This window comes from Entelurus aequoreus, linkage group LG10, assembly GCF_033978785.1.
Source record: "Entelurus aequoreus isolate RoL-2023_Sb linkage group LG10, RoL_Eaeq_v1.1, whole genome shotgun sequence".
Classification (NCBI taxonomy): domain Eukaryota; kingdom Metazoa; phylum Chordata; class Actinopteri; order Syngnathiformes; family Syngnathidae; genus Entelurus; species Entelurus aequoreus.
Window position 1 is genome coordinate 37,557,676 of NC_084740.1, and position 12,541 is coordinate 37,570,216.

Below are 12,541 nucleotides of genomic sequence, written 5' to 3' on the forward strand. Positions count from 1 at the left end.
CAAATGTAATCAACTTTACTAACCATTTCAGAATCAGATATACTTTATTAATCCCTGAGGGGAAATTAAAATTTTCAGCACAATCCCATTCAAGAGCAGACAAACATTACAGGGAGACAGAACAGGATCGCTGACGGGTCTGCCAACTTTCGGCGCCCCTTACAAAAGGGAAAAAACAACTCATAGCCATAGCACACATCCCTCTTACATGTGTGTAAGAGGGAAACATCAAAGAACACAAAGGACATTAAAGACATTAAAAGAGCAGAGCTGACGCAACCAGCCACTTCTACATACAGCTATGAATAAAAAGTAAAAGAAACATATACACTGTGGTGGCCTCTGCGGTGTTCCACGCCATCGTCTGCTGGGGTAGAGGGAGCATGGCCAGAGACAGGAGCAGACCCAACAAAGCAACCAAGAGAGCCAACTCCCCCCTCGGCCGCCCACCAACTCTCGGCCAGTGTCCAGTCTGCATGGATGAGCGAGGATGCGTCTACAGAGACCGAGGTGTCCGATACCTGCTCATTCAGCCAAGACACTGTGAAGCCTGTCCGTCCCGGCGCTCAGTGCTAGCGCCACAGCCTTGTCTCTTCATCCGCACCTCCTCTCCTCCAGTCTCTCCAAACGGACTCTGGTGTGGCAGAGACCCAGCAGCTGGTCTCCATGACCAAAAGGCTCCCGGGAGGCATATCCAGAAGTCCACAAAAAAGCACCACAGAAGTCACGAAAGTGCCACCCCTTGTCACACAGTCCCAAAGGGTCCCGAACCTAAAGGCAATAAAATAAAAAAAATTAAAAAATTTAAATAAATTTAAAAAAAAATATATATATATATATATATATATAAACACATGAAAACAAGAGGGAAAAACAAAAGGATGACACAAGAGTACAGAGCTCCTGCCAACATCAGCCACTAAAGCGGCGCCATCTTGGAAAAGTGTTTTTCAATATCATAGAGAAGTTGCTTAAAGGTACATGTTATGACTACAGTGGTGAAGCTTCATTTTAATTTGCACTTTAATTTTAATTTAGTTTGTTGTTGCATGTAAGTGTGTGTTTTTGTCAGTTATTTGAGTCCCTTTTACAGTATATTTGGTTAGTACTTATTTTTGTATTTAACCTTACCTAAGCACTTTGAGTCTGCCTTGTGTATGAAAAGCGCTATACAAATAAAGTTGCCTTGCCTTGCCTTGCCTTACCTAAGTTTAACAATAATGTGTTAAATAAACAATAATATTTGTGATAAACACATGCTTTCATATAGTTTGACATGGTTGTAAACTCTCAGTAGGTTAGATATAAGTACTGAAATTGATTAAAATCAAGAGTACGCTTACTAATTCAATGTTAATATTTGCAGGGTTTCCCCTTAATATAATGTGATGAACCGTCACAGCATTTTTATTACTGGCTCACCTTTAAAAATAGATTTGTTTTCTTTACTTGTAAACAAATTAAAGTAATATTGTATATTGTAGCCCCCAGAAGAAATCACACAAAATCTGAAGTTGTTTTTAAGTTTTATTACCAATCTTATGATAATAAACGGCGCAATTCCAACAGGTTATACCTCCCGTGCAAACACTTTCATCATGTGAGTCCGCGTTTCCCCGGACATGCAACAATACTTCCTCATTTTACGCCAATCACCTTTCTGGCAAGGACGGTGTGTTTGCAAACATGGGGAAAGTTGACATTAAATTCAAACCACACAAACATAAAACATTACCATTAGCTGGTCGTTACAGTATGATTTGATATATATAGCCTATAATTTGCGCACTATTGACAAGTGACGTGCCGAAAACTTGACCACCGGAAAAAGTATTTGATCACCAAAAACCGCGCTGCTGAAACCGGATGGAAACAAAATTCACGCCATTGTCTGGAGCGTTATCAGCATGTCTGCGATGTGGATGTCATTTTTATATAACATGCAGATATACCCACGGACAGCCTAGGAAATTTGCAAATATTAAGAGGACAGTGGCGGCTTTCAAGAAGAGAAAGTCTGCAGCTCTCTTCTTTCGTCAGGAACATCGAGGGACAGAAGTAGTCTCTAAGCACGAGTACATTTAAAATAACACCAGAAGAAGATGCTAGATTTTTTGCTAGTTGTTTTTAATTAAAAAAAGTCATTAAAAGTCTGTAAACGCTTGAAAAAATCTCAACAAAGTCCATTGTACAAAAAGCAGCAACAATTGAAAATATGGCAAAACGATGAAAACATTTTTTTATACTAATTAATAACATATTTGTTTTAAATGTATATACATTTTTTGAGCCTTTTTAAAGAAAATCATATCATAGAAAATTATGCTAATTACTCGATGATGTCATGGTGACACGCCCATAACCAAGCCCCCACCACCACAGGTATTTTGGCAGTTTTGGGGAAACCCTGATTTGTTGTCTAACTGGGAAATAACTTTTTTCTAGGGAGATAAATGTTATGTTGCACCCTATAAAGTGTTTAAACTGTAAGTATAGCGCTAATGACACACCAGCTGTTTGTAACATTCATCTTAGTTGTAGTTTCTTTTACTAAATTTGGAGGTGTTGAAATCGCCATGTAAAATTGCTAATGCTAATAGTAGCCTGTCGACAGCAAATCCAATGTAAATTAGTATCAAACTAGCGTGTTATGGAAGAGTGGAGCCTTACTTTACGTTTGAGCTTTTCTTTATTTGTATTGAAAATAGCAACATTACCGTAATTTCCGGACTATAAGCCGCACCAGCTAAATTTAGGGGAAAATACAGATTGCTCCATATATAAGCCGCACCCGACTATAAGCCGCAGGGTTTTGATGTGTAATTACCGTAGTATATAGGGGTTCCTGCTACCACGGAGGGGATTGTCGGGACAGAGATGACTGTTTGGGAACGCAAAGCGTCCCATTTATTAACAATAAATCTTTCAATCATTCAATCAAACTTTCACATCTTTGACATGGCGAACAGCATTCGTGCAGAGTACAAATAATACAACGGTGCAAAGTAATACAATGTGCTCGCCTGTACGTTATCAAAATAACCAGCCTACCGGTATATGAAAAGTCAGTCTTTAATCATTGTGTCATCGTCTTCCTCCTGCGTACTAAAACCACCTAAATCCTCTTCGTCGGTGTCTGAGAAGAACAGGCCGTAAATAAGCCGCACCGTTGTATAAGCCGCAGGGACCAGAACGAGGGGAAAAAGTAGCGGCTTATAGTCCGGAAATTACGGTATTTAGAGGGAGTTTGGCTGAATCCGCCCTGAGCTCTGTTTGAGTGATTAAGTGAGCTTTACCCGGACATGACGTCACGTGCAACAAAGGTATTGAAATATGGCACCGTTTGATTTTACGTTAATCGATACCCGGTAGTACCGACAGAATTTGGTCAGTGCCTGTAAAAGTACTGAATTCGGTTCCCAACCCTACTCAAAACTGCTAAAAAGAAATTAACATTAGCCAATTCAAAAAGCGTCTGATTGAAAGGTGTTTTGTAAATAAATAACCACCAAAAACAGAATCAGTATTCCAAATTCAGATACATTCAGTTTCTCTTTTCTTCCTCTGCGGTGGTGTGTAGCTCCTCTGGTGGGTCCGAAGAGCTCTCTGATGACATCACACAGCAGCAGCTACTTCCTGGAGTCAAGTATGTAAACGCCGACCCACCAATCAGAATCAAGAAAACAACTTGTTTGACTCTTGATCTGTGTTTGTCAACGTCAGAGATCCTAATCTGTGGACAGTCAAGTGCAAGGTGGGAACCCTGCAACCCCTTATTTCCTTAAACGCACTCAAACTCACAGTGTCATGTCTTTTCAGATAGGGGAGGAGAGGGCCACAGCCATCGCGCTGATGCGGAAGTTTATCGCCTATCAGTTCACTGACACCGTAAGAAGCTGTGAATGCTCATTATCCATTGTGTAAAAACGGTGTGTCGCTAATATGTTCCACTGTCGCGCCCACAGCCGCTCCAGATTAAGTCTGTGGTGGCCCCGGACCACGTGAAGGGCTACATCTACGTGGAGTCCTACAAGCAGACGCACGTCAAAGCGGCCATCGAGGGCATCGGAAACCTTCGGATGGGCTTGTGGAACCAGCAGATGGTTCCCATCAAGGAAATGACGGACGTCCTCAAGGTGGTGAAAGAAGTCACCAACCTGAAGCCAAAATCCTGGGTCAGGCTGAAACGAGGCCTGTACAAAGACGACATCGCACAGGTGCTCATTGCAACACCCGGTCACCTTGGCAACACATTAGTTAGTGAGGAAGATAGAAGTTGTTTTAACGTCAGTGGTGTTCTGTCGCTTATCCTCCAGGTGGACTACGTCGAGCCCAGCCAGAATACAATCTCCCTGAAGATGATCCCTCGCATCGACCTGGACCGCATCAAGGCCAAAATGAGCTTGGTGGGTCAAGATCTCACACACAGGGGTTCATGACTTACACCTCCTTTTTGTTTATGCAGAAAGACTGGTTTGCTAAGAGGAAGAAGTTTAAGAGACCTGCTCAGAGGCTGTTTGATGCAGAGAAGATCAGGTAGGCACACAAAGGTAGTCTGCTCATATCGTCTAAAATCCGCACCATAAAGCCACGTAGTTTGACGGTATGTTTTGACTAACATGGCAAGATTTGATTTGGCAGGTCGCTGGGAGGGGATGTCAGCCATGATGGAGACTTTATGATCTTCGAGGCAAACCGATACAGTCGCAAAGGTTTCCTGTTCAAGAGCTTCGCCATGTCTGCTGTGGTGAGCAGGAAGTCTTCTGATGATTTTCTCACTAAAGCATTTTTTAGTAAGGTGTCCTGTAGCACATGCACATAATATGTCCACTAAGTCCACCACACCCTTAATAATTTGTAATTTGTAAATCTCACGATGCACAGTTTTCCCCACAGACAGGCAATACATTTGTGGTGGCCAGAGGTGTGGTGGTAGTGTGACTAGGGGCTGTCAAAATGACACTGTATTGTTTGACATGTGTAATGTAAAAGGCTTTAAAAAAGGTATACATATATTTAAACAGCGACCCCGAACGGGACAAGCGGTAGAAAATGGATGGATGGATGTTATTAATATCAATATATTTAATGTTTCATTATATTTCTGCTGCTTATTTGATTAATACAATCAATAACAGGCTGCACTTAGGACACCCCTGGTTTATTTACAAATATTATTCTGCCCTCCCTGAAGGCTAGAATTTAGTCTGGCGGATATACAGATATACAGTCCTTTTAAATCTGAGATTAAAAAACTTCCTACATGAAGTTGTTTATTGAAAATCTCTACGATTAAATTACTGTAAAACTAAACACACAAAAAATATAGCACAATGATATGCACACGATCTGCACTCGGAATGGGAATTTTACACCAACACTTCAATTCCGATTCTAATTATGACAATTTGATTCAGAATAATTTTTTGCACTATATTATTTGACGTAAAAAATATAATAAAACCTTTTCAAAATACAGATTACAAAAGCTCCTCTTGGCTGCTGGCGTATGACATATGACATCGAGTAAGCGCAGAGATTGCCTAAAAAAATCGTTTTTGTTAAGATACTTGGGAGAAGAAAGAAGGAGCTGCCATGCAAGGCGCTAACCAGCAGCCATCAGAGGCAAAGGGTGAAGTGTCTTGCCCAAGGACACAACGGACGTGACTAGGAAGATAGAAGGTGGGAATTGAACCCCAGTAACCAGCAACACTCCGATTGCTGGCACAGCCACTCTACCAACTTCGCCACGCCGTCCCTATATATATATATATATATATATATATGTGTGTGTGTATATATATATATACACTCTCGAAAATAATGAATCAATTTAGATTTAAAATTAAAAGTGCACATATACTATATATAGGAACAATGTTAAATTGACTATACGTTTTAGTATAAACTGGAAAAAAGCAATCCAACCATACAGTATAAAGCAGGTGTTGCCAACTCGTCGATCGCTATCAACCAGTCGATCTTTGGGACCCTACCGGTCAATCGCGAAAATATTTGAAAAAAAGTATCAATATGACATCAATGACACCCCGACCCAGAGAATGACCAACAGACCCGCAAACAGGCATGCATTTTAACTCCTGAACTCGCCCGCACGCCTCTGCCTCGCTCTCTTTAGCCTCAGATCCCGCGGCTCTCAACACCACAGCCACAACCCCCTAGCGTCTTGCAAACGCGCATTTAATGACGTGATCATAAATCATTACGCTGCAACAATGATTGAATGTCTGACTGTTGCGACAAATAGGACATTTTCTAGCATCTAACATCAAACAACCTTTCCCTCAACCACGATTTCATGACTCACCTGCGACGGGAAGCATACGAGACTCCGTGAACATTGTGCCCAAGTACGGATTTTGTGTTGATTTATTGTGAATACAAAACTAAATGTTGACATGCGCAAAGGCAGTAATATATGATAAAACAGGGCGACAGCTAATTAAGGACTCCTCCGTTTATGCAATCTTTTATCCCACAGGAAAACCCTGCAAAGTGAACAGCTTATTTTACTAATTCGAGTGCTGACGTTAGAACCGTGTGACTCGCGTCCCATATGTGACCAGAACAAATATACTACGGTACTAAGACTATAGTGGCCAGAAACAGCTAGCTTCTACAGCAGTGGTGCCCAAAGTGAGGCACAGGGGCCATCTGTGGCCCGTGACTCGATTGTCATTGGCCCTAGGCACCTTAGTAAAAACAACAGCAGCAAATTGGGAAAACAGCAGAATTGCAATCATTTTAATCTTTTGCAAACATTTCACCAATGCGATTTTAATGGAACAAAACTGACATAAAACAGCAAATGCATTTCTACTTACAAGCATTAACTTCAAAGATTGACCGTTAACTTTGAATTGGCCAATCAGCTGCTTGGCACTTTGTGCTGACTAACTCTGGGCGCCTTTTGCTTCAACCTCAAACTGAAATTCTGAAACAAATAACGTAGTCAATGGTTTGTGGCACACAATTGGCAGAAGATGGCAGCCCTGGAAGGTGAAGTGTTACTATCCTGTATTGCTTAAAAGTAAAAATGTGTATTTAGATTTTTTCGTTTGGCAACCCGCCACAAGTATATAAATGTGTGTGAAGCTCTGATGCAATATTTGTGTCCTTTGAGACAGATCACAGATGGCGTGAAGCCCACTCTGTCAGAGTTGGAGAAGTTTGAAGACCAACCGGAAGGAATTGACCTTGAGGTGGTCACAGAGTCAGGTGTGTGAGGCGGTCAGTGTAAGACCTGCCCCTGCAAATGTCTGCTGGCTACAACCGTGTGTGTTTGCAGGTAAGGAGCGTGAACACAACCTGCAAGCCGGTGACAACGTGGAGGTGTGTGAGGGGGAGCTGATCAACCTGCAGGGAAAGATCCTGAGTGTGGATGGCAACAAAATCACCATCATGCCCAAACATGAAGACCTGAAGGTACACACATTTACCACATGTATGCCGTCCACGCCAAACATAACACGTTCTTCACAATAATCAGTGCCAACAATATGACTCCCCCTGCAGGACCCCTTGGAGTTCCCGGCTCACGAGTTAAAGAAATATTTCCGAATGGGTGACCACGTGAAGGTGATCGCCGGGCGTTATGAAGGTGACACGGGTCTCATTGTACGAGTGGAGGAGAACTTTGTCATCCTCTTCTCCGACCTCACCATGCACGAGGTACCTGCTGAAAACTGTCACGATATAAGTGTTTGTGTGTCGACAATTACTGATATTTTTTATGTACTATCGGAAATAAGGACCTAACGAAGAAAGTTTTTTACTTGAAATATAACCTTTTTTCGATTTTAATCCCCTCAACTATCAAGGCAGAAAGGAAATGTCAACACAACCATGGAAAACACTCAAGCAATATAAAAAAAATTCTAAAATCATGTTAAACATTTGACAATAACCTCTTAAAATGAAGGGGCAAAATATAGGAATACATAAGAAATTTAACAAATTAGTGCTAAGTGTGAAAATGTAAACATAGAAAAACCTGACTACTATTTTCTGCAGATTTATTACCAGTTGTGCTCAAGAATGATAGTGGTTAGGTGGTGTACTATTATCAGGGTTTCCAGATGCCCTCTATTTAGTGGAATTTCACTATGTTTCTAGCCAAAGTGGACATTTTTTCCGATGCCCATATAAAACTGCTAAAACAATGCGTATTGATCGAGTCGGGTTGCTTCCGTGGCGTGGCGGCTGGCTACGGGTTTCTAGCCAATGGCTTTGACTGGGGGGCGGGACGTCCGGGGTGAGGATGGGGAAGTGGTGTGCTGATGTGGGGTAAGCGCTGGTGCGAGTGTTGCTGGAAAAAGAAGGAGACGTACATTAAGCCTGTTGTACGAGAGTGTGGCTTTTGTCAAATAAATGAAGACAAACCGGGAATTTGTCTGAGCTTCCATTCTTGGAACATTACAGTATGTTTTGGTCACTGTCGGGTGCTTTCGTTGACATTAGGGAACGTTCGGAAGTGATATATTGTCCAAGGAAGAAGCATAAATGCTGCATTTTTTTTAGCATACATGTCCTTAACATCTGCGCATGGTTAAGTACATGTGTGTTAATGTCATTGTGTTGGATTGGTAAATTTTGTGTATTCATTTTGTTTTGAAATAACACATACATGTTTTGTAATTGCTCGCTATGGCGATCTCACAACTTTTTCAACATGTCGTGGAACTGTGTCTCGGTTGGCTGGGGATAAAGAATTCTTGGACTTGGTCGTGACGGCAACGGACCCCAGCTTTTGGAATTCATTTTTAAACGTAAAGATTTGGAGAAAGCACTTTGCAGTCTTTGCGACGGGAAAGTGGTCAAATATGGTGGCAAAGGTTGAATGTTGGTGAAACAGCATTGCGAGGGAACCAAACATGCAGAGAAGAAAAGATTGAGAAAAGAGAATTTCAAACTGCCTGGTTAGTTATTTTCACAAGTTTCTCCTCTCAGAGCCTGATTTACTAAGCTCCAGATACCACGCGTTAGACAGCGTATGCAAAAAAATAAAATAGCGTGTAGTATGAGTCGGCGTGTTGCATGTGCTCTAATAACAATGCGTGTGCAATTAAAAGGTGGTGCAGACAGTCTTATTTAAATGAGGATTTTGCGTCCATATGGGGCTTTTACCACGGAGACACTCGATCATTTTCTTCACATTCATGTTACCATGCTCCTACCTGTTTGCGATGTGTTGAAGCATCGATAATCTGTAACACCTTTTCTGATTAGCAATCTAGACAACACAAACATACGCACACGGACATTTTCTGACACTTTTCTTTCACTTTCACATTCAATGCGCAAGGCTGTGGATCGCATCACCAGTGCATTCAGAAGCGTCTGGAATGACAAGAACGCAAAAAAAATGCACAATGAAAGACTTATTGTCATGTAAGAGGCTTTTTATAGTAATATATTTCCTAAATGAAAAAAAATTAACATTTAAAAGAAAACGCCAGCAGAAAACAAAATGCATCAATTGAATTAATTTTAATCAGCTCCATAAGTCATCCAGCAGCAATAAAAATATCAAATGAAATTACCGAAGAGACGATATGTCTAATATTTTTATTTCTGACCGTCCGCCAAAATGTGGACACACACAAAATTTCTGTCCATCGTCTCTTTGCAGCGGGAGAACTGACCCTATAGCCGTGGTTTGAACTGTCAGGATGCATGTCTTTCTGACACGTGCTAAATAAAACGGCAAATCGTGCATGCAAAATGATAATGAGTGCTGATAAATCACATAGCGTGTGCTGTATGATTATATTTCTTTTTTCTCTTCCCAGTATTGTAGCCGTTTTGATGATCAGCATATATGTTGCATAATAATGAAGACAGAGACGCTAAATGAATGGCACGCCTTTTTCTGCTCATTTAACCGATGCAATCCACTTTGCACATGTTTAGTAGATCAGCTTTGCGTGTGCTACTAGGTTTGCACGTGTTTTAGTGCATGCAAACCTTTAGTAAATCAGGGCTGCAGTCAGTACTGTATGGCATATTGCTGTTGGCATCATGATTTAAAATAGTAAACTCACTAACTTGCATTACAGCCAGTGCTGCATGGCCAAAGTTGTTTAAAAAGTACTATAAAGTATAATAATGAAATTATTAAGATTACATGTAATAAAAAGCTTCATGTTATTTGAACAAGTACAAACTTGATACAGATACCATGAATACAATCTTACATCCATGACTTTACTGACTCACAAGTTCAACAAAATATTTAAGTTTTTGTAATTACAATATTCGTTAACATATTTATGCCAAAAAGGGCACCCCCTAGACCCCCAGCTGATGTTTTTCAAATCATTGTTTCTTTACCTCACTGGGATCCCTGTATTACTGATTACAAGCGCCTTGGTCAATGCGACTTTTCCTGTATTATTGACAATTTCTTGGCTTTCTGCAGCACTCTATTTTACTTTCTCTTCTCACTCCATGCAAAGAGTCAACCGCGAGACAACAAGATGGCACAACCAAACTCGATAGTTGATACTGTTACCTGATTGGCTGTTAGCGTGTCACTCCCACTGATCAGTGATCACTTCCTGCGTTGCTCGGTTAGCGACTGCCTTTGTTTGTCCAAACAACCTTGCTTCACAACGTCCTGTTTCTTCCGAGGAAGAAAGAAAATACATCGAACGTTTTATCGAACACAATTTGTAGTGCTAGTTGGTCGCGTGTCTATGGCGATATATATTGATATCCTTTTATGATATCAGCTGTAAACGGAGAGCAGAGTCAGCCTGGTGATCCTTGGTTGCTTGTTTCCTGCCTGCAGCTGAAGGTGTTACCCAGAGATCTGCAGCTCTGCTCAGAAACAGCGTCTGGCGTTGACGCAGGGGGCCAGCACGAGTGGGGGGAGCTGGTGCAGCTAGACCCGCAGACGGTGGGAGTCATCGTGCGGCTGGAGAGAGAGACGTTTCAGGTGATTTTTTATTTATTTATTTTTATTAAATCTAATAGCCTAAAAAACTTGAGCGAATGATGCCACTTGGCCCTCCCTCTCACAGGTGTTGAACATGCACGGGAAAGTGCTGACGGTGCGCCACCAGGCGGTCAACCGCAAAAAGGACAACCGTTTTGCAGTGGCACTGGACTCTGAGCAGAACAACATCCATGTCAAAGACATCGTGAAGGTTATTGACGGCCCGCACTCGGTAAGAACGTTGATGTCTTCTCGCTAAGGTCACGTTCACACTAACACTCAAAGTGTGTGCCCCCTGCAGGGCCGAGAAGGTGAGATTCGCCATCTTTTCCGAGGATTCGCCTTCCTGCACTGTAAGAAGCTTGTGGAGAACGGAGGAATGTTTGTCTGCAAGACCCGCCACCTCGTGTTAGCCGGTGGCTCCAAGGTCAGCTGTCATTTGCTGACATTAATTCACTCGCGTGCACGCCGCCATCTCTTGAAAGACTGACTTTACTCAGTTTGTGCACGTGTTGACACAGTTGGTTGTGTCTTTCAGCCCAGAGACGTGACCAACTTCACAGTGGGAAGCTTCGCTCCCATGAGCCCACGCATCAGCAGCCCCATGCATCATGGCGGCGGTGGTAAGGGGCCCCCTTCTGGCTGGTTAACAGAGGAGCATCAGTTTTCACATTTTGAGTGTTTGAAGGGAGGTTTGTCACCCTGCAGGTGCACAGCAGCGAGGGGGAGGGGGAGGCGGCATGGGGCGTGGCCGAGGTCGAAGAGACAACGAGCTGATTGGTCAGACGGTTCGCATCTCTCAGGGTCCTTATAAAGGTAACAAGGGTCACAATCAGGCTCGAAAGGGCGCGTGATTTCGCAATGCATTGTTGTTGGCTAAAGCATTTGTTTACATGGCTGTACTCTACTTGCGGTAATGTGAAAGAGCAAAAAACTGTATTAAAATGGGTCATGCCCTATTCCAAAGGTTCGCTACTTGGAAAGGATAAGTAAAATTGGTGGAATTGAGCCATATGAGCATGTCCAATGAACAAGAGATTTCGGTCAAGGGAGTCAGTTTTTCTACCAGTGAAGAATTTCAGAACGCAAAGTCTGTGAGGCTAATCTGCGGCTTTCAACACTTATGCTTCCGAGATTGAGTGATAGTGCCCAGCTTTATTTTATAAGTTCCCTTAAACAACTTTTACTTTTAAATACGTTGATCACTGCGCTATTCTCCCGAAAATAATACTCATTAATTTGTGTGCTTACTCATGACTTAAAGTAAACAGACAGGCTTTTTTCCCAAAATACTGTACGTTGTTTGTAACCCGCAGCTAGCTTGGCTAACGCTAACAGCCTACTAAATGCTACGTGTGAAACTAAATACAACATGCTTTAGTTCAAATTTAGAAGTGTGAAAATGCAGTGAACACACCAAGATGTACCAGGTGATGGCGTTAATAGTGATGTTTGAGCGTCTCACGGCTGCTATCCAGGCTATTTGCCGTCTCTTTATTAGCTCTCTACCTGAGTTCCTTGGTTTTGCTTTCACGGTTTTCAAGTTTTTTTCCCCTGAAGCGATTATGACAATAATTGTGG

General features: G+C 42.0%; 1 protein-coding gene across 1 annotated transcript in view; it reads left to right on the forward strand.

Annotated features, from left to right (window-relative positions):
- LOC133658562 (transcription elongation factor SPT5) overlaps positions 1–12,541 on the forward strand; it is a 37,658-nt gene that overhangs the window by 20,849 nt on the left and 4,268 nt on the right. Inside the window, exons 8-22 of the mRNA XM_062060736.1 lie at positions 3,581–3,646; positions 3,724–3,754; positions 3,820–3,888; positions 3,966–4,217; positions 4,317–4,406; positions 4,466–4,536; positions 4,642–4,747; positions 7,149–7,239; positions 7,310–7,446; positions 7,537–7,692; positions 10,814–10,960; positions 11,046–11,192; positions 11,262–11,387; positions 11,499–11,583; positions 11,669–11,776. Coding sequence (XP_061916720.1) covers positions 3,581–3,646; positions 3,724–3,754; positions 3,820–3,888; positions 3,966–4,217; positions 4,317–4,406; positions 4,466–4,536; positions 4,642–4,747; positions 7,149–7,239; positions 7,310–7,446; positions 7,537–7,692; positions 10,814–10,960; positions 11,046–11,192; positions 11,262–11,387; positions 11,499–11,583; positions 11,669–11,776 — 1,682 coding nt within the window. The remainder of the gene's footprint in view (positions 1–3,580; positions 3,647–3,723; positions 3,755–3,819; positions 3,889–3,965; positions 4,218–4,316; positions 4,407–4,465; positions 4,537–4,641; positions 4,748–7,148; positions 7,240–7,309; positions 7,447–7,536; positions 7,693–10,813; positions 10,961–11,045; positions 11,193–11,261; positions 11,388–11,498; positions 11,584–11,668; positions 11,777–12,541) is intronic.